The 25,858-nt window shown below is 46.4% G+C and overlaps 3 protein-coding genes, 1 long non-coding RNA gene and 1 pseudogene across 4 annotated transcripts; 3 read left to right on the top strand and 2 right to left on the bottom strand.

Moving 5' to 3' along the window:
- Positions 1-837: 837 nt before the first annotated feature.
- On the top strand, positions 838-1,598 carry LOC136461737 (histone H3.2). Its single transcript, XM_066461045.1, has one exon. The coding sequence runs from the start codon at positions 912-914 to the stop codon at positions 1,320-1,322; it is 411 nt and encodes a 136-aa protein (XP_066317142.1). The 5' UTR covers positions 838-911; the 3' UTR covers positions 1,323-1,598.
- A 710-nt stretch (positions 1,599-2,308) lies between these two features.
- LOC136461736 (G-type lectin S-receptor-like serine/threonine-protein kinase At2g19130) lies at positions 2,309-5,262 on the bottom strand. The gene has a single exon (XM_066461044.1). The coding sequence runs from the start codon at positions 5,071-5,073 to the stop codon at positions 2,464-2,466; it is 2,610 nt and encodes an 869-aa protein (XP_066317141.1). The 5' UTR covers positions 5,074-5,262; the 3' UTR covers positions 2,309-2,463.
- A 976-nt stretch (positions 5,263-6,238) lies between these two features.
- On the top strand, positions 6,239-7,517 carry LOC136457734 (dirigent protein 10-like). The gene has a single exon (XM_066457749.1). It carries the CDS (start codon positions 6,299-6,301, stop codon positions 7,379-7,381), a length of 1,083 nt encoding a protein of 360 aa, XP_066313846.1. The 5' UTR covers positions 6,239-6,298; the 3' UTR covers positions 7,382-7,517.
- Positions 7,518-8,957: 1,440 nt separating this feature from the next.
- LOC136461735 (intracellular protein transport protein USO1-like) lies at positions 8,958-16,195 on the bottom strand (annotated as a pseudogene).
- Positions 16,196-17,939: 1,744 nt separating this feature from the next.
- On the top strand, positions 17,940-23,423 carry LOC136457733 (uncharacterized). The gene is made up of 3 exons (XR_010759792.1): positions 17,940-18,288; positions 18,587-18,750; positions 19,691-23,423. It is a non-coding gene; the product is annotated as an uncharacterized lncRNA (long non-coding RNA).
- Positions 23,424-25,858: the final 2,435 nt, after the last annotated feature.

Raw genomic sequence — 25,858 nt, 5'->3', positions numbered from 1 at the left:
ATATATGACAGGCCCTTAATATGCAGGGAGTAGCAATTTCTCTTTATTGCATCTTGTATTCCCTGTACAGATGAACACATGACAGTGCGTTTCATCGCGACGGATTAGTCTCGGGATCGTTCATGGCATGTGTATCAGTATTTATGACAAAATGGTCATAGAACTTCTCTACGATGATCAAGTAAGCAATCTGCCTGTTGAAACGCTACATCAGGATTTCGAGGTACAAAACTCCTTGCCAATTGTCATGCTCTATATGGTTCAGATATTCAGTTAAACCGTGGTCGCGGCAAATTTTGTTGTCACGTGTCAAATAAAATAAAAGGAGCTCTGTCCATTTTTTTTTTTCCTGAGGAAACTGTCCAGGTTCAGTTAAGGAGCAACATTGCATCACGCGCCACGGTGGGCTGTGTACCTGTATGTATCCGCCTAAGTGCTGGGCTTCAAAGAAGAGAGTGACGTTCCTAAGCGGGCTACCATTTCGGCCAGAATGTCTCTGAGGTCCGAATCAAGTGCCACGATGGGCTGTGTGAAGCCCAGCAGACAGCCCCGTTCACATTCGTGGAACCGGGAATTGGGCGCTCACCGAGTAACAGTGGCCGAAATCATTAGGTGGGGCCAGCGATCCACACCGAAGACGTCCCAGCCAATCAGCTCGCAGATCACCCAGCACGCGGATCGTCCCCCGCCAGCAGCGATACCCTCACCGTCCATCCCAATCCAATGGCCCAGATTACTCCGCCGCTCGCGCCAGCGCCTCCCGAAAATTTTCGCCGTTCCTCCGAGCCCGCCCAGCACACCAGTATAAATGCAAATCCTCACACGGCAGACAGCATCCCCAGCTTGCAATTCCCCATCCCCCAAATCCTCCGATCTCCCTCGCCGCTCGCTCCCAAGCCAATCCGGCACCGATGGCCCGCACGAAGCAGACGGCGCGAAAGTCGACGGGCGGCAAGGCGCCGCGGAAGCAGCTAGCCACCAAGGCGGCGCGCAAGTCGGCGCCAGCCACCGGCGGCGTGAAGAAGCCGCACCGGTTCCGCCCGGGCACGGTGGCGCTGCGTGAGATCCGCAAGTACCAGAAGAGCACGGAGCTGCTGATCCGGAAGCTCCCCTTCCAGCGCCTGGTGCGGGAGATCGCGCAGGACTTCAAGACGGACCTCCGGTTCCAGTCCTCGGCCGTGGCGGCGCTGCAGGAGGCCGCCGAGGCATACCTCGTGGGCCTCTTCGAGGACACCAACCTCTGCGCCATCCACGCCAAGCGCGTCACCATCATGCCCAAGGACATCCAGCTCGCGCGCCGCATCAGGGGCGAGAGGGCCTGAGCCGCCTCTGTTGCGCTTCGTTGGCCTTCTGCTTCTGCAGTGCCAAGAACTAGTGCTGTAGTAGATGGGACAGTCGTTCCCTGTCGTGCTATCTTGGGGACTCGAAATGTTCTGGAATCTGGATCTGTTGGTCTCGATGCAATGCAATGTGATTGTGGTTTCAGATTCTTACAAGAGCTGCCATGTGATACTGTCATCCGTGCTGCTTGTTCTGTTCTTACTGCTAAGAATGTGATTGTTACTATTAATGCATTATGAACTTGACGGGTTGTTCCTGCTGATTTAGATTTGGGCATAAGATTATATATATAATAAAGTATAACTGTCCAGTGGGATACGGTTCTAGACTTGTTTAGTGGTGCGGCTGATTGTAACCATCTGACTGCCCAAGTGAAACGGTGTTTCAGACTATCAGCGTTTGTTTCTGCATTTCTGCTTCCACAATGGTTTCATTATGGGAAGTGAAACGGTGTTTCAGACTGTCAGCGTTTGTTTCTGCATTTCTGCTTCTGAATCGAATCAACGCTCTCCAATGGTTTAGGGGCTGTGAAACCCACACATCTGCCTCATCTAGTTTACTGCTTTATCTTTCAAAATGAAACAAGTCTGCTACTGTGCTATGCCGGTAAAATGAAACCGTCTAATCCATTCTCTCGATTATCTTTTCTCCTTTTTAAATCAAAGCCTTTTAATTCAACAAGGCAGTAAACCACAGCAGGCAAAGGTTTAGTTGCAGACACGTGAACCACAGCCCAGTGTCACCAAATTATTCTTTCTTGAACGAAACTCACACACGACTGTAGAGAAACTACTTTTAGCTAATTCTCGATGGACTAGCAGGAGTCACAATCCCTGGTAAAAGTCGCAACCGTTTCCACAAGGTGACTATACAATGTTTTCAACGGCTTTTATTGTGGTCTCCCAAAGATGGTTTCAATCGACGACCTGGGCAACGGTTGCGGCTTGTGACATTTGGTGGGTCCAGGGAAAGTTAAATTGGATTTTCTTTGTTCCATTAATTACTCTTTCTAGTTCATGAACATTGGATGAAATGCAATCAGAACATTTTTTTTAATGAGACACTCAGCCAGCACAATGAGCTTTCCTCCCTAGTAATGGGAGTTTTGTTTTACGCTAAAAACTAATTTTGTGATCCACTAGTAAATGGTCCTGATGACGTTGACGTATCTGAAACCGTAGTTGTCTGGTGTTCTGTTGACGAGTGTGGCCTTCCAAATATGGTCGCCAGCAACCTCGGCAGCGGTGGCATGTCGCAGTCCAAGACGCCCTCCAGCACCTGAACCACTTCCGCCATGGTCGGCCGGTCAGCCTCGTCGTCCTGGATGCACCAGCAAGCCACCTTGCAGGCTCTCTCCACCTCCACGAGGTCGGCATCGCCGCAGAGCTTGTCATCCAGCAGACTGCTGACGCTGACTACGCCCGGCCCCTTGACCAGCTCCCTCGCAGCTTTCATGGGGAAGAACGCGAGCTCCTCCTCAGAGCCGCTGGTCGTGCGGTACTCCTCGCCAGCGGCGTTCCTCCTCCCCGACACTAGCTCCAGCAGCACCATGCCGTAGCTGTACACGTCGACCTTGGGCGTGACGGCCGTGCCGCTGATCCACTCCGGCGCGAGGTAGCCCTTGGTGCCCCTCACCGTGGTGAGCACCCGGCTGAAGTCCCTGCCGACGAACTTGGCCATCCCGAAGTCGGCGATCTTCGGGAGCAGCGACGCGCCCAGCAGGATGTTCTCCGGCTTCACGTCGCAGTGGATGATGCGGTCCCGGCAGCCGTCGTGGAGGTAGGACAGGCCCCTGGCGACGCCCACGGCGATCTGGTACCGGGTGCCCCAGTCCAGGAACACGCCGCCGCCGCCGCCGCTCTGGAACAGGTGGATGTCGAGGGACCGGTTGGGCATGTGCTCGTAGACGAGGAACCGGCTCTCGCCCTCGCAGCAGAAGCCCACCAGCCTCACCAGGTTGACGTGCTGGATGACGCCGATGGAGCTCACTTCAGCTCTGAACTGCTTCTCTCCCTGGAAGCTCCCGTCCAGCCTCTTCACCGCGACGGCGGTGGAGTCGCGCAGCTGCCCCTTGAAGACGGCGCCGAAGCCACCTTGCCCGAGCTTTTCGGAGAAATTCTTGGTCGCAGAACGCAGCTCTCTGTATGAAAAGGCCGTCAGCCCACCACCACCGGCAGCGGCTCCTCGATCGTTCTTGGTTTTCTTCCTCCTCCGGATGATCAATGCTGTTGCCAGCACCAGCAAAACCAAAGCAGCAGTGCACGCACCGGCCACGGCGCCGACGATCACTCCTCGTTTCCTGCCTCCTCCTGATGTCTGAAATTCTCTTGCAGCGAGACGAAGATAGAGAGTTTCTACGTCAGAAACAGAATCACCGCCGTTGCTCTGCGGTTGTTTCGCGTTGAGCAACCCATCCTGCCAAACCTGGCACCCCTGGCTGCCACCATAGGAATACGCAGTGCACGAGCAGTTGTTCAGGCAGGCCGTCGAGCATTCAGCTGAACTCCTCACATTCTGCAAGGTACGCCCGTTGTCAGGCAACCCAATGCTGGGCATGGGGAAGAACCCATCAGTTGAAGACGGTGCACTACTGCCATTGCTGTTACCAGCACTGCAATCCAGTGGAGCATCTCTGACGCATCCTCCTGTCCGGTCACCCTGCTCCCAGTCCATGGGCGACCTCACCGAGAAGCCCTTCATGCAGCTGCAGGGCTGCACCGCGGTGTAGCTGCAGACCGTGAACGGCCCGCAGGCAGCGTACACGTCGCACTGCGCCTTGGGCCCCGCGTAGAGCGTCAGCCAGCCCTTGGACGCGCCGAGCCACACCTGGTGCTTGTTCTGCCCGGTGACGTCGACGAAGTTGCGCGTCACCGTCGCCTCGGTGGTCACGTTGAACTGGAGGTACTCTTCCCTCGCGTCGTCGACGAACGCGAGGTGGAAGTTGGGCACGTCGCCGGCCAGCTCCGGGATGTTGCCGAAGTACCTGCCGTTCCACGCGCCGGTGGCCCAGTAGGTGACGGACACGGACGAGTCGCCGCAGAGCTTGAGCACGAGCTGGGGTGCGCCGGGATCGACCTCGAAGCAGTAGCGCCCCAGGGACGGCGTGGCCGAGCTCCTCCTGGAGACGAGGCGGGTGCTCACGCCCGTGGCCTTGTTGAGCCCGAGCTTGGCGCTCGGGAGCAGCGTGTCGGTCGGGTGGTCGAAGCTCTGCCACAGAGTGCGGCCGGGAGCCGCCGCGGAGGAGTTGGAGCTGGAGTTGGAGACGTCGAGGAGGACGAGGTTCCCGCTGTCGAGGAGCACGGCGATGGCCGTGGTGGTGCTCGTGTTGGCGGCGGCTGGGGTGTTGTTGTGGGCGGACCTGGCGGACCAAGTCACCGACTTGGTGGCGTGGTTCACGACGGCAAGGTCGCCGTCGCCGGAGACCGTGAGCTGTGGTGATCCGGCGTCGGCGTCGATGATTGGATTCGCGCCGTTGGCCACCCAGACCGTGGCCCGGTCGGGGACCGCGGTGAACCATATGCCGAGGTACCACCTGTCCGGCGCTCCGGCGGCGGCGCCGTCGGGAGCCTTGAAGAAGCCGAGCGTGAACTTGCTGTTGTTGGACACCAGCGTGTCGTCTCCGGCGAGCACCTGGCCGGGCGAGAGGGTGACCGTCGTCGCGACGGAGCGGCACGCGCTGAGGAGGGCGAGGAGACCGACGACGACGAGGGTGGTGGGCAGAGCGACAGACATGGTGGTTGGTGAAACGGGAGCGAGGAAGGGCGCAGCCGCTGCTGGAGTTTAACATGTGGACGTGGGCAGCCACGTGCCAACGCCGCGGCCGAGACGGCAGCAGGACGGACCAAGTAACGGTAGCCCGGACGGCGGCACGGCGGGGCGGCCTGCGTGCAGTGGAGCTGGACCAGAAATCAAGTCGGGCAGCCGGCCGGCCGCTGACGAGAAAACCCACCGTCTCGATGCCGATGGCGACGGCGCTGGTTAATGGTGCCGCGTTTGTCCAGCAGCGGGGAAGTCGCCGACGACAGACAGCGCCACGCGGCGGCGTGGCTAATGGTGTGCTTTGTGTCCTTTCACCGTGGCCTGCCGGCTGCCGCCGCCCTTCTTCAATTCGCCCGTGGGCCGTGGAAATCAAAGCTTTTTTCACGCGACGCCCTGTGCCCCGTCGCGTCACCCGAGCAAGCGGCCAAACACCTAGTGTTTAGTTCCCAAATTTTTTTCAAGATTTTCTGTCACATCGAATCTTCAGACACATGCAGGAAACATTAAATATAAATAAAAAATAAAACTAATTACATAATTCACGAGACGAATCTTTTAAGCCTAATTAGACTATGATTAAACACTAATTATTAAATAACAACGAAAATACTACAGTACCATTTAAAAAAAATTCCCAACTAAACAAAGTGCTGCGGCTTGCACGACGGTCCAGATGCGTCTTCTAGAGTCTGCATCGGTCAGGACGTCAGGTGACCACGACTGACGTGCGTCTCTGCATCAGTGCGTTCATCTGTTTTTTTTTTAGCAACTAGTTTTTTTTTTTTTGAGGAAACTAGTGCGTTCATCTGCTGGCTGCTATGCTAGTACGGCGGCGGCGGGCTGGGCCTGCAGCCTGGGCCGATGGTCGCACGGAATCGATCTTCCTGGGCCTCCGTTTTCTTTCTGAGCGGCAACATGTACATGGAGCAGGTTGCCGTTCCGCTGAAACAAGCTACAGATCACCACACGTGGCGTGCAACTAAACCATTGGTTCCTCCAGTGAGCAAGTGAGCAACTCCACGAGACGACACCGCTAACCACTCAACGATCAAGCCACCAACATGTCCATATGCTCGCCATATATATAGAGATCTCTTGGTGGTGGCTCAAGCCATCGCAGTCGCAGTTCAGTGAAAGCACAAACAGTTGCAGTATCACCAGCGGGACGAGCTAGAAACAGAGAGCCTGCTCTGCTCGAATGGCGTTCAAGAAAGCAGCCATCGGACTCTCTTCCCTTCTCCTCCTCCTCCTCCTCGTCGCGCCCAGCGCCACCGCGGCGAGACCGACTCACCAGCTGACTTCCGACGACGACGACGACGGCGCCGGTGCTGCGGCGCCCGCTACCGCACCGGCCGTCGCACCTGCGGCTGCTGACGCACCGATCGCTGCCGCCAATGCCATCCCGGCTGCGGCAGGAGGGGCCGGTGTGGCGGCGCCCGGAGGCGCCGCGGCAGCTGACGCACCGGTCGCTGCCAATGCCATCCCCGCTGCTGCGGAGGCGGCTGGTGGCGCTCCTGCGGCAGCTCCGGTCGCAGCCAGCACCATCCCTGTGGGGGCGGGGGCGGCCGGCGGCGCTGACGGCCACGGGATGGTCTTCTTCATGCACGACATCCTCGGGGGCACGAACCCGTCGGCGCGCATCGTGGCCGGCATCGTGGACAACGCCGCGGTCACGGGGCAGCTCCCCTTCGCGCGGCCCAACGGCGCCGTGCTGCCGCTCAACAGCGGCGTGAACGTCAACTCCGGCGCGGCGGGCGCCGTCGACAACAACAACATCCCGTTCCTCACGGGCCTCGGCGGGGCCACCAACGCCGCCAAGTCCATCGGCAGTAACGGGAACGGGAACGGCAACGGCAACGGCGTCTCCGTCTTCTCCGGCGGCAGCCTCCCGCAGGGCACCACGCTGCAAAAGCTCCTCTTCGGGACCATGACGGTGGTGGACGACGAGCTGACGGAGGCGCCGGAGCTGGGGTCCGCGGCCGTGGGCCGCGCGCAGGGGTTCTACATCGCCAGCTCCGAGGAGGGCGTCAGCCAGACGGTGGCGGTGACCGCCATGTTCAAGGAGGGTGGGTTCGAGGACACCATCAGCTTCTTCGGCGTGCACCGCACCGTGGACTCGGAGTCGCACCTCGCCATCGTCGGCGGCACCGGGAAGTACGTCGGGGCCAAGGGCTTCGCCAAGGTGGCCGTGGTGAGGCCCGGAGGGGTGGTGGCGTCCGGCGCGCTGCTCGAGACCGACGGCATTGAGACCGTGCTCCAGTTCACCGTGTTCCTCGTGTAATGTATGAGCGTGTCAAGGAGCGGCAAGTGCGTGCAACTGAGGTTGATGTGTGTGTTGTTTGGTGCAACAATTAGTTGCATACAAAACTTGATGTATTACTAGCTACTAGTAATACTCTACTTGTTACGAATACGTGCTTTCAGAGGTTGTTATGATACTTATATAACGTACTCATTGTTCTAAATAGTGGCTATAGCGGCTTACACCAGTTAACGCTACAACACTGTTGCACAAATAGAGGCCTATACGGTCGATCAGATCTCTCCGCTAAATGCAACAACCTGCTATTTAGGACATTTCTAAAATATTAGTTAAGTTTTTGCTAAATCAAGCTATTCTATGTTTAATCAATGTAGAATGACTAAAACAGAGTCTAGGGCCCTGTTTGGATTGAAGGAATTTCAAAGGAATACATTTCTTAGAAAGTTTTTGAAGTTATGAATATCTATACGTCTGGTCTATTATTTAAACAGCCTCAGGCTTGCCTCAACCGTATATGGTGTATCAAGTATATTTGGGACTTAGATATATGATCTTAGAGCATCAACAGTGTGCGGTTCGAAGGTGGATCGATACAATAAATGCACCGATCGAACCTGGGTCGATACATTGCGAGGTCGATTCGATGGAGCTCCGGGTCCGTCGTATCGAACCCGCTCCTACGGAAAAAAGAAATCGTCTTGGCTCCCTCTCTCTCTCCTACCGTGCCATTGACGCTCCCGGTTCGATACGTTGCGAGCCGGGTACCAGGACAAGTCACGTCATTGGTGGGACCCTGTATAGGACCGACCCCGGTCCTCCACACTGCAGGTGCTCTTAGTAAAGAACTGAAATCATTACCTTGCTAGGTGTAGCAGCTACAGGTTGGTGACTTTGGTTATACAGAAATGATATGATTTTTTTTTAAAAGGAACATAATTCTTCTCCTTTGAAGGTTATTTACTTGGATACACACTGACTTGGTACATAGGCTATTCTATCTATACAAGCCATTGCTACATAATTTGGTTGTAACTACATTTTAACGATTGGCACAGGTGGCTAAGAAGTTTTCTATTCGAGCACATATGTGACAATCTAGTCTACTAATCGAATATTGTTAGTGTGTCTGAACTTTATAAATCTTTTTTAAGGTTGTGTGTATCCTTGTTATGCAGAGGTCGGAAGTGTTTTAAAGTCTTTGTATTATCTTGGTAAAACGATCTTAAAATTAATGAAGTTCCCTTGTCAAAAAGATAGAGTCCATACACGGATACACCCAGCCGCACCAACGTGCTCAACCCCCGCAGTCACAGCTCGGGGCTGGTGGCGTCAGCCGCCTCACTGCACCGCTGACAGAGCCTGCCATCGGTTTAGATTTCGCTTATTTTAAACACACATAATTTCTTAGCAATTCTGCTTAATTAAAACCTAGCAGGGAACTCCAAGCGCATTTTATCATTAGTAAATATAAGTCCCAAAGTCCAAAATGTGGAAATGCTACATAATGTTCATCATTCATTCATTCATGTATGTACATGGTAAGAACAAACAAATAAGCTAATGCCCTGTCAGTGTACAGTGTGACAATCTCCAGTTCTCCACCTCTCATGCAGTGAGTATAATATATAGAACGTCCATGGACACAATGAAACAACATTATGTACATTCAACAATTCAAAGTATGTACAAATTTTCAGAAAAGCCAGCACATGGAAAGTTGGGTGCCATGCGTTCACAAATGTCGGAGGAGCGTGGTTATTTTGGATTGTTTGATTTAGATATGTCAGCTCGCAGCTCCTCTTCAAGTTCGTCGAAGTCCCAACCGCTTATCTCCTCATGGTCTTTATTAACTTTTCCGAATTCTAATTCTAACTTTGCAAGCTCTGAATCTGTGTCCAGCATCTGCTCAGATTTCCCTGGAGATTTCGGAGAGTCCACAGGCACATCTTTGGGTGAAGAGGGTGCCTGAACAGGTGAATGACTCGCTTCAGATTTGTCTTTGGTTGAACGACTAGATCCAGACTTGTCCTTCATTGGTTCCTTTGCCTTGCGGACTTCAATGTCTAGTGTCGGCCTCTCTACCGACTCAAATACTTCCCTCAGTTTCTCAATCTCAGAAAATAAGGTCCTGACCTCTGCATCATCTTGCCTGAAAATTGAGAGGGAAAGGTGGTTTGTCCAACTGCAGGGATCACAAGCACGAAAAAGAGACTCAGTAATTAAAGCTGAGAAGAGTCAGGAGTACCTAGAATTAGCCCCTTGCTCAGAATAAAACATCTTCTTCATGCGATCTACAATGCTGAAGGCAATTACGATCTGAATATGTGGGAACATTGTCAACCAGCTATCCATTCTATATAAAAAGCTGAATAGGCTAAAAAACCATTTATGTTCATAGCACGAATTATAATACAAAGACAGCTAGGGATCTTTATTTGGGCAGGTTTGTGACCTTAACAACATCTAGTTGAGTTCAGGTGTAATATCAATGTTAGGTACTAAAAAGGACCTTCTTTTCAGTTTCCAAATATTCCTCCTCAAGGGACTTTTGTGGACTTGTCTTCTCAGAAACCTCATCATCCCCTCCATGCTCTATTGACTCCTCCCTATAAAATTTGGTTCAGAATACAGATTGCAAAACCATTAGTTCTATTTTGGATATACAAAAAAGGAAGGGTACATGTAAGACATTACAAAGAACAATTGAACAACCTAGAATTTAAGACTGCCAAATTATCCACGTATGTGCGGATCCGCTCAATTGACGGGCTAAGAACCTCCTGCCCAAGAAAAAGGATGCATATGAGAAACTGAATCAAATATATACTACAATAATACAATGCTTGAACAACATATATTCAGCCAACAACCTTGAAATAAGAAAGATGATGCTTGGTCAACTTCAGAAAATTGTTTGTGCATCTCTCCAGCTCGTCACTAAACAAAAAGTAAAGCTGAATCAGGCAAACATATTATTTTGTCACAATATTCTTCACAACAGGATGAGAAGAGTAATAATAGGACAAAAGGGTCGAAACTTGTAATAATTACATACTTCGTTTTATTTTCCTTCTGTTCATTGTATGACGACTGAAGTTGCCATGTATCCTCGAGGAAATTTACCCAAGTCTTGACTACACTGGCCTCCATGTTACATGAGTCAATAGATTTTGACAGGTCATTCTCCTAAGTTGATGCAGAAAACAAATATCAATCTAGTCAATATATTGAAAAAGATAATAAACATCGATCCCATCAAACACAGCAGGATCAAAACTGAAACTGGAAAGCGTAGCCACCTTTGCTTGTAAACTGAAGATCATCTGGTTGTTTGCTTCATGAAACTGGTCCCTCTCTTCCCTCGTCTGCTTTAGTCGACCAACAGCAGCATTCAGTGAAATGTTGACCTGTTCATCATGAAACATTGGAAACAAATCAAGATCAGAACAAATGTTTGACTTTCACAAAATAATAGGAGACAGGAAAAAACAAGAAGAAAATAAAATCTTGCATAGAGGTCTCAGGATAAGGTACCTTCTTCAACTGAGCCTCAAGTTCATCCCTTTGCTTCTCCAATTCAGAAATCTCAGCAGTCAAATCCTACATGAGACACATTAGAAAACAGGATTTGTTTGTGCAACCAGCAGATTACAACAAATCAGAACTTAAATGTGCATCCATTGTATAAAGTACCACAGATATAGATATACATGTGCAAGCAGAATAGCTTTCCATGCAGCTATCAGATGCAATGAAATAAGTTGAAAAAAAGCTTACAAAGGTGCATAGCTATAATTATATGCTAGAAGGGAAATGCAATCAGAATTCTACGTTATATGATGTGTGACCTTTTATAGTATAAGAGCTACAAGCAGATTCTACATATGAGCTTGGATTCTTACCTTCTCAACAGCGATCACTTCGTTCTCCTTTTTAGCACGAAAGTTAAGAGCCTCTTCTTTCTGGCGTCTGAAATAGTAAAATTTGAAAGGTCATTGGAAGGTTTTCGGTATTTATTTATTTGTTTCAAAATGCACCAAACGAGATTTTGAAAAATCATAAAACCACAATAGTGGCAAGTGAACAACATGACTTGTATTCATGGTGTACTCACTAGTGAACAGATTTCACATAGACTAGGAATTGCGTACTGATAATCCTGCTTATTTAGCGACAAATGCCTGAACTAATATCTAAACAAAAGCACAGTAACTCTGACATCCCTATACTTTAAGCCAATGTAAATTGAATTGTTAAGTATACAGAATGCAGATTATACTGTCACAACGAATATAGTTGAAGTTTGATGTGTGCATAGACATACGTTCCTCTGGCAAGTGTTAATATGGGTGTTCCTTTTTCAAATGATTATCTCCTAAAATTAATCCGTACGTACTAGGAAATCAAACATGTCACAAGAACAAGATTTCATCCACTAGAAACACAAACTCAAAGAGAAAGCAGAGTCCTTAATTTGTACAAGCTTCAAGATTCTAACAAGAATCAACAAATGATTTTAAAAGATGCCTACTGAAAAGTTAAGCTAAACCTGTGATCCAAAATACGCTTCTCTGCCTTGGAGGATGAATTAGCAAGGGAAGTCGCCAATACCTTTAATTTCTCAACCTGCAATATTTTAGTCCATTATGTTAGTAATATAGCTGTATTTTCACCAATGTCCACATATATAAGCAGAGTTCGTCCAGAATGACTATCAAGTTAGTATTTGCAAGTCTAAACAATGCAACAGGTAAGATGAAACTTTGACACAATTACAGCGCAACATTGGCGATTGCTCACCTGACCCATTCAATAATTTAGAAGGAAATCAACATGCATGGTTATCGTGCCACAACAAACATGGGCCATACTGCAGATGATATAGACTATTCAATGAAAAGTTAATGTAAAAGAGAAAAATTCTTGGAGCTCAGAGTCCCATAGCTCATAAATTAACTTTCTTCAAAGGATTATGTCCAGAAAATGAAGATCCAAGAACAAAACAAAGAACAGTAAAGTATGCATGATCCCAATAGTTAGCACTAAAGAGATTAACTATCACTGAACCTTTGCTTTTGTTCAAGTGTCCATGCAACTGTGGTGTTTGGTCAATTTATGAGTGAGACTGAATATAAGCAGAATATAAACGTGTATATAACCGGAAAATGAAATCCTCAGAAAATCACAAATAAACATGCCTTTTGAGAGTGGATCTCTAAGGAGTCCCCAGTATTAATTGTTTTTTTCTTCAATAGAAGTTCCTCCATTCTAGAGCAGAATCGAGCTTCAGTGAGTGCTTCTTTGAAAGACTGAACAAGGTGGAAAATAGAGTTAGCTTGTTCCAAACTAAAAGCATTATGGAGGCAGAACAAAGTTATTACTTATAAAAAGATGCAACATATCAAAACAAACTGGTTGACATTGAATGTACAACATTAGTTCCAGGAAGAATCCATCTGCTAATGCAATTGCCTGACTAAATTTGCTTAATGAGTCTGGGATCATAAGAAACTTAAATGAAATAATCAAAAGCCTAAAGCCAAGTGTATGTCTGCACATGACACTGTGCCCGCTTATAGATAGATCCCAAGTACCTTTGTGAACATCTAACCAAGCATTGACAAATTGTACTGCAGAAACAAGTAAAAATAAAGTAGTTAATCAGAACATATATCACAGAGTAAACACCTCAACAGTTGAAGTCTTTTCTGTAACTTTATCAGGATCACCAATTGATTGAACTCGTGATGCCTCCTTCTCATCTAGTTTCTTCCACAATTCTAGAGCTTCAGCATCTATCCTGAAGTGAAATACACATATTAGAGTAACAAGAAATAATAATAGCCCAAAACAAAGGCAAAAGTACTAAATTAATCTTTCAGGCTTTCCATATGTTGCAGGTTAAAACTATAAGTCACAGTGCAATGATGGCTGATAATACTTTATATTTAGGCTAGAAAATTGCATGGGATAACACCCTGATTTGCTAAATATCCTTACTGGCACTTTGAGGTGAACGATTAAATGTAATCTCATATCACATATGAAAGATAGATGATGTTTACTGTTAGACAGACAGATGGACCCAGGACGTGGTCCACGTCCATTGTGCAGCGCTGGCCATGGGCCATGGGCCTATGAAGCACATGTAGATTGTTTCCTATTAGGCATGGATCTCTGCTGTGCTAATTCTATAAACCAAACCCTATGACATACTTCACTATATAATCTAGTATCCTGTACTCTCATAATCAACCTACTATTCCCGTGTGCAAACCTTGCTTACATTGTATCAGGCTGGTCGATCCTTGCTCACACACGCATGAAAAATTAGACTTCATGAGCAAATCAGTAGAATAGTGATCACCTCACAATGTCAGCATTCCTCTTTAGACCTGAAATGGCACTTTGCGTAAACTGAAGTAGCTCTTCACGTTTCACCTACATGTATACAGATACAAGAATATTGTTTGACAAATGACAAGAAAAGTCAATTTATGCAAAATTTGATATTGAAAACAGGAAAATAAAATACACCATTCTTTCTCCAGGAAAAATAAAATACCAAGTACATAACAACTGGTGAATAATTAGAACACTTTGCGCCAAGTATTACATGATAATTTAGCCTTATAAGTTTACATCAGACAACTGGCAGACATACCAGGACTTCATCATGATAATTTGAGAATGACTTTGCCAAATCCTGTATACTGCTCACTATAGCATTATTAACTTCTTTCCCCCCTGTAAGACATATTCTGTAGCAAATGACTGTCATTTAAAATGGAGATGATGCTCATGAAGAAAACAAATACTGAAACTCAAGTTCAAGGAACAGTAGACAGAATCATGTCAAACAGCCACGGCCAAACCAATGATTAAAAAAATGATGGGGTGAAAGATTGTTTTCTCAGGGAAGCTAACATATATAATCATAAGAGCCTTCATAAGAGCCCAAAGTAATCTTAATTGCACATTCAGTAAGACTGTAAGAGTATGAAACATCAAAAGGAAAGATATCACATAACAAAATTATAGCCACATAAAGAAATAGCAAGCAGGCAGTGCTGTACTTGCAATAGAAACCCATAAAATAAATTCTTAACATTAAAGGTGAAGTACGATTCTTCACATCAAAGCAGTAAGTTTCTAGAGGCACTAGTATATCCTAAAGTCAAGTGCAAATGTTATTGCTTCCAGGTCAGTCAACAATATAGTTTAGATGACAATTTTCCCTGTTCTATCCAGACCAAGTGCATTTAATTATATGTTTATAATATAGAAACTGCAGGAGAGAGTTTAAGTGTTCAAGCTCAGAGTAATTTCTTAGTGTACTTAGACATTCCACTTGAACCGAAAACTGAGATGAAAATGGCTTGGATTATTGAAAAAAATAGCAAAATCATCGGCACATCTTTTGGACAATAAGCTCACCCGAAAATTTCTAGAAGAAGGGAGACCTCTTCTTCCTTAGGAGCTTCAAGAATCTGGACAAGGAAAAGATAAGCCATGCTTAACTTGTAGCGGTGGTAGTGTGGTACAAGAAACAACAGAAATCTATTACAGCAATCACTTTCTTGTTGGGTAATTCAGGTGCAGATAGTATCTTGAGTTCTTGACAGCCAGGATAGAATAATTGAACTAGCTCACCATGGACAACGTAATACCCTCAAGTGCTTGGCTATAAAGGAATACATCTCGGAAATTCATAGGAGGCCCTCCAATATCAGCATCGTAAAACAAAACCTGCAGAGATGTGTCTATGATGTCATCACAGATGAAAACAAGAATATCACTAAGTGTGATGCCAATATGCTATAAATGACGATACAAAGCCAATATAATAAGCTCCCTGTATGATTAGGCAAAACCCAAGAGCCAAGAACATGAAATCTGATAGGCAGATGCATACTTTAGCCAATGATGCTTTCGAGGAGTTTGGCTCGCTTGAAGGGACATTCTGCCTAGGAGACCCACCCGAACCTCCAACTTCAGCCTCAACCTCCTGTAGGGCCCTGAGCCAGCGCCTTAGCACTTGAACTCTCTCATCCCCCGCGTGATGAAACCGCTACCTCTTCCAATAGCTTCACTGTTTGCTTGACACTTTTATAGTTCTGAGTGCTCTGCAAATCCCATAAAAACATACACACATGTTCCTCAGATCAAGTCATCATCAGTAAACAAGCGTTTTTCAATATAAAGGACAGTCAGTCTATGCGTAATGCACCAGCGTGAACCCTAAATGCCCAAATGCCCCAATTTTTAACCCTTTCCCCCTCTTTGGCAGCAACCCCCGTCCTAGAACATGGCAGTGTGGCACTGACAGATCACTCATTACTCCATTGTCACTTCGAATTAGAAGCTACCACATAGATTGAACCAGAAGAAGGTAGAACGGCAGCTCAAATTACACGCGAGGCGCACCTCCGCCCTATAAGTTGGATTTATTTATTTCTCAATTGGCACCGCTTCATCAGCAACAAAAACACGAAACGCTTTTCCAGGCCAATTGGACGGACTCTGGGGACAGGGGGGCGGGGAGCGGAGAGGAATCACCATGCGCTCGTTGATGATCTTGGCGCCCTCGGCGACGGCCTGGCCGGCGTGGTGGGCGACGGCGTCGGCGTAGCCCAGGACCGTGCGGGCCACGCCGCTGCGGCCGCCTGCCTCGACGGCCTTGCTCACTGCGCTCCGCAGCCACGAGGACATCGCGGGATCACGGCCTGGCGGCGACGGCGAGGGGAGTAGCAGGTGGGGCGCGGCGGGGCGGTCGCTTCTCTTCTCTTCAGGGAGGCGCTTCAGGCTTTCCCAACTGCTGGTCGGCTTGCTCTTTTTCTTTTCTCTTCCTTTTTTTTCCCTAATATATTTGGGCGTTTGGCATATTTATGATTTCAAAAGAAAAAATAAAACAAAAAGGCGGTGTTCTTGTTCAGTTAAACAAGAAGCGAAGCAGTTCTGTTGTCTGTTTCAGACGGATAGCAATATTGTCTGGGCCCACATGAAAAGAGGTGACGTCATGTGCTCATTCCACATGTGAGTGGGCGCAAATATGTGCTAATAATTGATTAATTAGATTTAATAGATTCGTCTTATGAATTAGTCATAAGTTATGTAATTAGTTTTATAATTAGCTCATGTTTAGTCCTTCTAATTGTCATGTAAACATTCGATTTTATTTCTCATTTTTGTGAAATTGCTACAACCAAAAGCAAAGAAATGATTTTTTTTTCTTTTATCCATCCAGATAAAAATCTTGCAGTGACTCGGACTAAAGAGGACCTCCCGCTAGTGTTGTACCAAATTCATAGTGCGCCTGTTGTATTATTTCCACGCCCACTAGACTTTCTGCCCAGAATGCTAATAAATATTTTGGATCACGAAATGGTGCTTAAGGGCCGTCCCAATAAAAAAAAACTGATAGTTTCTATAATATAGGATGCCGCATTAAAAAAAATACTGTTTTTCAACCCATGGTTTCTATGAGTAATAATTATTTTCTCTTTCTCTCTCTCAACTCTATCTTCTTCCTCCAATGGGAGTCCAACGAGCTCCCTAGAAACTGGTGGTTTCTCCCCAATGACGATTTCATGGTTTCTTGGTGCATTGGGTCAAGAGTAGACCTAATTTCTTCATGAAGAAACCATTTCTATGATTTTTGCTCTCTTTCTTCATTAATTACGTTGCCATATCAGCGTTTTGCCTACGTGACAAGTTATTTAATAAAGATAGAAACCATTATCAATGCACCATTGGGACTGCCCTTACAGTCCATCTCCGTTCCGGTGTATCCCATGTCATGCTATTGCCAAAGCAAATTTCAAGATATTTAATTTAAAATAAGATTGTAAGAGTAATGAATCCTGACAGCTTACTCCTATTCAACAGATAGATGTATGTTCTAGTAGTATGTTGTGTCGAGTTAAAATGCAAGGAAGTGTTTGCAGTCTGCTAGGTGGGGATAAGCTCATTGTATAACCTTCGCCCCGACTAGTGCGTGGCGTTGATATAACAAACCGTTTTTTTTTATTTTAATATAATGATGCGTAAACCTTTTACATATTCGAGAAAAAAAAATAAGGAAGTGCTCCATTTAAAAAAAACGTGTCAGACGATTCTGTATTTTGTTCCGCTAAAAAGATGCATTTGTACATGTCCCGTACTCAACAAAACAACGGGTCAATTAGTAGTCCGGCATGTAGCTAGTACTAATTGCTTCCTTATGCCGTATGGATTCCCTGCTCTCCGGATGATTCAGTGTGATTTCGTGTTATAAAAAAAATAAAGGCCTATGGCTTTGCTTGCTTGGAGAAATCTGAAGAAATTTATGAAAAAAATACTATATTAAATTAAAAAAAACAGATTAAACTGGATTTAAGGGCAGATGAACGGGACCTGTATTACACCACCGCCTGCAATTACTGCTTCCACGCGTGCCGGCTCCGCAGCTGTCCTCAGTGTGTCCGCGTGGACTGCCTTGCTTCACACCGGTTGGGCTTCACTTTTCTTTCTTTTGCTATTGGATCTGGCCCAGCGTGCCAATTATCTTACCTGAGGTGTGCTCTAACCTCGGTGCATCGTTTCCAGATGGTGCGGGGTTCAGCCTCGCACGCGCCGCCGCCGCTGCCAGTGTCAGCGACCTGTGTAGTAATTCCTATTCTTCTGTACACGATTCCTAGCATGTAGGCGTGAGGGATGACCACGATGTCTGGATCGGCCTCCGGTGCCTGGGCACCTCTATGTGTAACAGCACGCGGTGATGAATGGAACTCGAGCATTCTCCCCAATTTCCCGCTCTTACATCTCTTACAGCCAGGACTGCCTCCGCCGTCTTCGCCGCTGCTGCAGAGACTGCCTCCGTCGTCTCCGGCGCCTGTTCCTTCGGTTCTGTCGCTCGGGGCCCACTTTAACTCCGCGCATCGACGGTACCTTCTTCTCCGTTCATCCTCTATTACCCTACTCTGCTCTTTTCCTCTTGCGTCTTGCTCAATATCTCCCCATGTTTGGATTTTGCTCTCCCCTGATTCGTGTTCTTTTGTTGCTGTGCTCCATTTCTTAATTGCCTGCTCCTGTTATCCTGGGATTCTGGGCTATCCAGTTCTAGATGAAATTATTTCCTGCTCGGTTTTCTTTGATTTTTGAATTGGCTGCCATTCCCTGCTGCTTTAACTCAACCTCTTCCACTGAGCTCAGACTCAATTCTATTTCGTACGGCTTGTGCAGGTTAGGCTGAAGGTATGCAAATGTGTTTGCCCCTTGCCCGTTGCTTCAGGATGAAGGAGCTGCTTGCAGTTGATGCCGTGCTTGGTGCCAAAGAACATCAAAGCAACAAGGAGGTGTCTTCCATGATTTGTTATTGCTGCTAGAAAGGGTCAACTCACTCCATGGTAATCGACAGCTGCACCCATCCCAACATTTGAAATATCCTTCCATAAGTAAATTATATGCACTTCTGTACTCACTAATTTATACGGAGTATATATGTTTCCTTTCTTTATGTCATTTAACCCTGATAGCCATAGCTGTAAAAAAAATTTGTTCACGTTCCGTATTAGTGTAGGCAAAGGAGCAAAGGAAAAAAAAGATAAAAGGAAGACAATTTGATAGTTTGTTATACCTACAGTAGCTAATTTGTTAGCAGATATAGCACAATATGACTAATAATATGTGATAGTTTATTGTCAGACCCAAAATGTGGATTGCTGATATATATTGCCCATGGTATCTTCACCTTACATTCCTATGCCACTCCAAACTGGTTTGAGCCATGTTTAAATTCATATTTCTCTGTAGCCTAATGTTGCCCAGGCCATGTAGAGATGACGTTGAAGACTATGGAAGCCAAATATTCGTATCTTTTATGTGGCTTAAGATAAAACGCTTCAGATGACCCAACACCGCTCTGATATTATGTCCCTCCTCTCCTCACCTAGCACAGCTTATGTTATTGGTTTGACGAGCTGCAGTTCTGAAGCATGTCAATTTCCTCACGGATTTTGGATTTGTGCTTCTTCTTACATATATAGTCACATTTTCGATTTTCAGAGAGCACGTAGACTGCATTGGATAAAACACTGTTTATGTTCTATCTGATCGTGGTTTCGTTTGATAATTTCCTTAATAGTGTCGCTTGATATCTGACAAACTTCATGTATGTGGTGTTGTGCTTATGTCTCACCTTTCTTGCCAACTACTATTTCCATGTGAAAACATATTTTGGAACCATCTTTCTCATGTACATTGAGAGATTAATAATTGCTTGCTCATGTTGTTTGACCTGCTATGCTTGAAGGGTGGACCGATGTGAGTTCGTTTTCTTTGTTGCAGCGCTGAAATGGCAGCAGTTCTTCCTGGTTAGGCCAAATTGCCTGTTACAATGTCCGGTATGTTATGTTAGTTTCTTTGGAAACATAGATTATTACGGCAAGAGTTTGCTAATGCTGTATTTCTTTTCTTCCTAACTTCCTACTTCTACCTACAGTAATCAGTAGTTTCTATATTGTTAAGGTGAAATTGCAAGTTCTCCAACAGTGTTGTGTATGTATGTCAACCTTTAATTTGTGATGGTCTGTTACTTTAAAAATGAATCAAATTGTGATACATAATACTCCAGACTCTGATAAAATAATTTATCAGCAAATATGTAAACATTCAGATATATGGCTGTTCAAGTAGCATGTTTCTACTAGGATCAGACATACCTTCAAGGCTTCAACAAGGACCTGGTGCACAAAATTTGGACCTGGTACCTTCTATGTTCATTTTTCAATACCAAAAAAAGAGCAATTTTTCATTCAGTGGAACCAATGGTCTTTCACTATAGCATCTATTTACATGGTTTTTCCAAAGTTTAACAAGTGCCTATATAGCAAGAGCCAAGAGGCTAAATATGATGCTTTAACTTATTTCAACTTTTGGCTTCGATATTTTGTAGATACCATTTGTGATTTCAGTTCATTGTGTTTCTAACTATCCTGGTTTCGCTAAATCAGGAGACACTAAATCAAATATCTTGCAATTCCTTCTCATCAAGCACTGGAGTATGTTATTTAAGTTTTGGCTCGGCCATGTCCACTAAAGATAGATAACTTCATGTGCTCTGTTGGTCCCGAGATCTCCCGCACGGGTGAGCCGACCGCTCACACATTACGGCTGGAGGTAGAAGAGGGAGGGAGAACAGAGTGCGCGCACACAACACAAGCACCAACGTTGGCCGGAGCTCTGCAAAGGAGATGACAAAACTGAACTCGCCCACTTTACTGAGTTGCAGTGGGAAGCTATATATACAACTCTACCCATCTAATCCTAGTACACAGATATGCCAGGCTGCCATGCTGCTACAATGACTAGATGTGACAGCAGAGCTGACTTTGGCACCTGCCCCTGCTGTGGCTACAGTACGGCAGGGGACCCTTTCGGCTGTAACAGCTCTGGTGTTACGAGCTTGCTTAGCACCGAGATTTAGACCTAAGAGGATTTACCGAAACGATTTTCTCAAAATTTTTAAAAAAACTTATGTTTAAAAGTGTCATTTGGCGAATTATATTGAACAACGGTTTAATTAGTTCCTAAATGTTTTGTTTCTACGAGTTAGTATGACGTATGGACTAGTGTAAGAAATGCGTAGTGGTTGAAATTAATTAGGTAGGCATATTAAAAATTACGGCAAAAGCGCTAAAGGTTGTTAGTTCTAGCTAAGTTATTATTCTTTCTAAGTTGAAAAAGAGTGTAGACAATGCCATTTTGGCATTTAAATTCCAACAACACTGGTTAGGCAATATTTCTATGTTTTTACGCGACTGGTTGCATCAAGATGTGTACTTGAACACGGTGTAGGTTGTGGTTGGATCTTAGCGAGATAATCCACGGTTTTTGCGTCTATTTAAATTCGTGCGCATCACTACGCACCGTCGTATGGCTCGGCCTGTGGTCGCCGTGTGCACTGCTAGCCAGTCGTGTGCTCCGCCCACCGCACGACCCACTTAACCCCGGAGGAGCTAGCTGCCTTCGTGTCCCACTAGGTTCGAGTTGTCCCGTCTATGCACTAGTCTAAGGGACGGTAGTGCCTCGTCGTTTTCTCGAGTGTACTCGGCCTCGACTTAACTAGCAGTGCACTCTCGCTTTGGCCACGTCTAGCTTCGGTCGGGCCGCTGCCGCTTTTCACACTGCCCGCAATGCCTGGCCCGCTTGTGCCCCTGCATGCACTGCCAGCGTTGATGCCCACACGCGCTCTGCACCCAGGCACGACCATTTGCCTGAGTCACCGTCCTTATCTCCCTCGCTTGCGTCGTGTCCGAGTTTTAATGGGAGTGCCAGCCGAGCATGTGCTTTACCGCACCAGCAGCCAGCAGCGGTGCAGCGCTCTTTAAAGCACCATCAACGCCTCTGTCTGCCTTTGCGTCTGCCGTTGTTTTGCCTCTGCCTCTATCTTGCCTTTGCTTGCACTGCCGTGCCAGCACCCGCAGCGCCGCAGTCACCGTCGCAACGCCTACTGCCACCCATCGTCGGCTCTTTGTTCCCTCGCGAGCGTGCGTGCACCTCCTCGCACTCCGCGGCTGCTCCCGTTCCTCCGCGTAGCACCAGCGCCCCTCCTCCTCCCTACGTCACGCGCTCTCATGATGCGGGCTATCGTGCCCCTGCCGGGCTGTCGGCCGGTCCACAGCTACGCGCCACGCGACCGCTGCTGACCGCGCTGCCCCGCGCCGCATCCCCGTCGTGGCCCGCCTTGGCAAACACCCAGTTCACGAGCAGCCGTAGCCGCTGTGCAGCCACCGTGTCAGGAGCACCGTCACCATGATCGCCCTCCTTTCTAGTCCAAATTCGTCGTTCACAAGGTATATCCCTCCAATTCCTTGAATCCCTAGCGCCGTTAGGAAGTTATAGAGAGCTTTGAAGTGGATCGAAAGCCATTAGTTCAACGGTGTGCACGTGTGTGCCGTTTTCGTCGCTGGCTGCCGCGCGCAGTCCTTCCAGGGACGCCTCCATGGGTGTGTTCGTGTCCAGCTCGGCTCGGAGCACCCCCATGCCTAACATGACTAGTAGCGGCTCTGTCTCGACCTCCCGCGCCCCACGCATACGCTGTTGGGGTGGAACCAGGCCCGACACCCTCGCCGTCGCGCGCGTCGTTCGCCACCGCCCCTGCATACCTTTGCCGCGCGTGGCCGAGCCACCATGGGGCTTCTCTGGTGGCGCCATTTGCGTCCACTGGTACGTCGCGACCCCGCAAAGCCCCCACACCACCCTCCTCCGCCGCCGTGCCCTCCTCGGTCGGTCTTGGCCGCCATCGGATCGTCCCCGCCATGGTGCTCTGCCTCTAGGGACGTACGAGCGTGAATTAGGTGACAGCCAAGGGGGTAAATGAACTTGTCAGTGGGTGTACGAAATAGTAGTTGGACCTTGTCGTAGTTAGAAGGAAATCCTGGGGTCTTTATGTAAAAGTCGTCCGCGCCGCTTGGGCCGTGCTCACCCTGTCCGGGCCAGCCTAGTGCCACCCGCGCCTGGGCCACGCGCTGTGCGCCTACGGGCCGAGCCAACTCGTTGGTCGTGGGCCGTGCTGGAGCTGCGCTCGCCGTGGGCCATTTGAGCCGCAGTGTTCTTTTCTTTTTCCAAGGAATTAGTGAAGATTTCCTAATATAAATTCTGAACTGATTTTGTTATTTAAATATAAAATCAATTAGGAGTTCAAAAATTATGAAACCAATTTTGTTAGGCTCCTAAAATTATGATCAATCTAATAGTGTATTTTATTCGCATAGGTTCGGTATGTTTTTAGGGTTGCTCTAATTATTTTTAAAATGTTTAATATTGTTAAAATATGAACTTGTAGGAATTTCCGTGATAAATCGATGATAGTGTTGACTCTAAAAATTTTATATTAAATTACTAATATTATTAGCTGCTCACTATAATTTTTGTAGCTCCAGAATAATTAGTTTACTAGATAGATAATAATGCCCTATTTTGAATAAAGATTAAATTGATAGAATAGAATAAAGAAATAACTTGAGTTTGTATAACTAAAACATTTATTGAGAAATAACGCCTTATTCGACAACATGGATATGTAGCTTAAGTACGGTCGTTGTTAGAACTAGCTCGTTTACTTGAGAGGCGTAAATCGTATTTTACGGGTCACGGTTGCAGTCGATTAATTATGTCTTTGCATTGCATCGTATTGCATATCATAATAGGGACGTCGATGGATCGCAGAGTCATCGGGAGTTGCTAGAGAAATGGTGCTTTTAGAGATCATGTCGTCATGATGGAAAGCTAATTTCTGATTAAATCTTACCCAGGCAAGCTCCGATGCATAACCCCTACTTTTCTACACTTTAAATTATATCTGTGCTTTAAGTTTTAAGGAGTTGAATGAAACCCACTTACATATATATCTTTATCCTATGAGTCTTACTAGTATGACAGGATCATGTAGATTGGTATGATATAGGACTCCGGTAGAAGTCGAGTGATTGCCTGTCACTCGTGAGATATAGAAAATATATTACTGTATTATTATCACTTAGAAAATATAAATTATGGAAAGGAAAAATGGTGACCGGGTAGGGATATGGTTTGAATATTGGTGGGTGTAAAAGGTTGTGTCCTGCGGCCAACGGGACATGACTTGGTTACACTGTTTTCCTTGTCTGTGTCGGTTAAGGACCGGCCGTTGTATTGGACTTTAGGCAAGTCACAGACTTATTATCCTGAGCACATACTTGGGTATGGCCGTAGGGAAGACTTGTTACTCTCTTGTCATGGGTTCTGGCTCTTTCTAGATCGACTGTCATGGTGGTTTTTTGGGTGGAGGTTCTTGCACCGCATTGAGTCCGGGACTTAGGAGCGGAGGCTTAGAGTCCTAGTTTGGACAGGGACCTGGACCCCATAATAAGAGGGTAGTGGGTTGGTCCTGCTTGTGCCTAGGGTACAAGTGGGGCATGTGTTTTTGGGTACCCAGTTGGAGGTATTGATTCACGAATCACCAGGCAATTCGGTACGGCTTGTCTACGGTCTAGCACCCTAGTAAGAACTGAAAAATGAAATATGGAAAAAAGAAATCTAATTGCTTACCACCTTCTTGAAAGTAGCACATGTGCTTACATAGAATGGTTGATTAATGAACTAATACGACTGCTATTAAAATCGAATATAAGGACGCACACTTAGTAATGCTTCTGCAGATGTAATCAACCCACAAGCTAGATAACATTGCATATTCTTGGAGTCTTTTCTTTTCTTCTGTCGGGTAAGTCTTGCTGAGTACAATTAAGTACTTAAGGTTTTATTTTTCCCTATTGCAGGTGACAGGTGGATGCTAGAGGTGACTCTTGTGTGTGGATTCCTCCTGGTGGGCGTAGAGAGGATTTCCTTTACGCTGCGATCATAGTCTCTATTTATAACTCTTACTAAATGTTTTTTTATAAATAAAAGTTTTATAATTTGTTGTCATAGTTTATATATCGATGCTTCATCATATCATGAATAGATATTTATTTCCACTGTAATTCTGATCACATGTTTATATTCCGTTGTTAAATTAAATTGTTCATAACTCTGATAACATGTTCATATTTCACTATTATAAATAATAAATATTATACTCTAATATTACATGGAAAGTGATGTAAGAAATGGTTAAGAATGATGTAAGCTTTATTCTCTCATTTGTGATCTTGATAGAAAATGTGGATTTTTTGGTTCTCCCTTGGGGTGTGCTCGATGGAACTACGTAATTTGGTGCCCTCCCTTGAGTACTTAGTGTCTAATAAAGACAAGTACTCCTAAGAGGCGTTAGATTAGGCAGTTCTACCACAGGTGGTATCAGAGTATAAATGAGGAAATAAAGCTTTAGAACCTTTTCTAAATAAAATTTGACAACATTTTTTTTCAAAGAATATGACGTCTTTATGCGAAGCTATATAAGTAGCCTTATTACTATGGTTATGTATCCAGGATAGATGGCACTCTGCTGACTTAGGTAGGTTTAATCAATTTTTCTGTAGGTACACTGACCCCGAGCATAGTCCGATAGTATCGACTAGATATAGGGAGAGAACGATGTGCCAAAAATCTAAGAATGGTTGCCCTATATGCTGGCAACAGTGGAAGGACGTATAGGACGTGCATTCATGCATATCCTATTTGTGCATTGTAGTGCCGTGTTGCTTGCTGATACACTATCTATAGGTGTCACACGTGTCGTTTTGTGCACGACTGACTCGTTCCTGTTTTGGAGTTATTTCTACACTATGGCTTCGTGCTCCGCATTCGTCCGTGGTTCACACCGGTCGTGACCCACGTCTCCCCATACTCTTTTCTACGCTCTTGTCGGACACTTGCCCTGTTGTCGTACTAGTCAATAATGGTCTCGGACATCGCTCGCCTCAAACGTGTGAAAAATTTGGTCGATTCATTCATAGTGATCCCGCGCTAGAACCCTGGTGGACCACGCTAGGACCACTAAATGCTTCACCTTTATAAGTAGAGTCTGGCTTA

The sequence above is a fragment of the Miscanthus floridulus genome, chromosome 6 (genome assembly GCF_019320115.1).
Source record: "Miscanthus floridulus cultivar M001 chromosome 6, ASM1932011v1, whole genome shotgun sequence".
Taxonomy (NCBI): domain Eukaryota; kingdom Viridiplantae; phylum Streptophyta; class Magnoliopsida; order Poales; family Poaceae; genus Miscanthus; species Miscanthus floridulus.
This window is presented reverse-complemented; position numbering and strand designations above follow the sequence as displayed.

Bases quoted from the DNA above. Each gene is read 5' to 3' on its own strand.
- LOC136461737 (XM_066461045.1), top strand. From the start codon at position 912: ATGGCCCGCACGAAGCAGACGGCGCGAAAGTCGACGGGCGGCAAGGCG.
- LOC136461736 (XM_066461044.1), bottom strand. From the start codon at position 5,073: ATGTCTGTCGCTCTGCCCACCACCCTCGTCGTCGTCGGTCTCCTCGCC.
- LOC136457734 (XM_066457749.1), top strand. From the start codon at position 6,299: ATGGCGTTCAAGAAAGCAGCCATCGGACTCTCTTCCCTTCTCCTCCTC.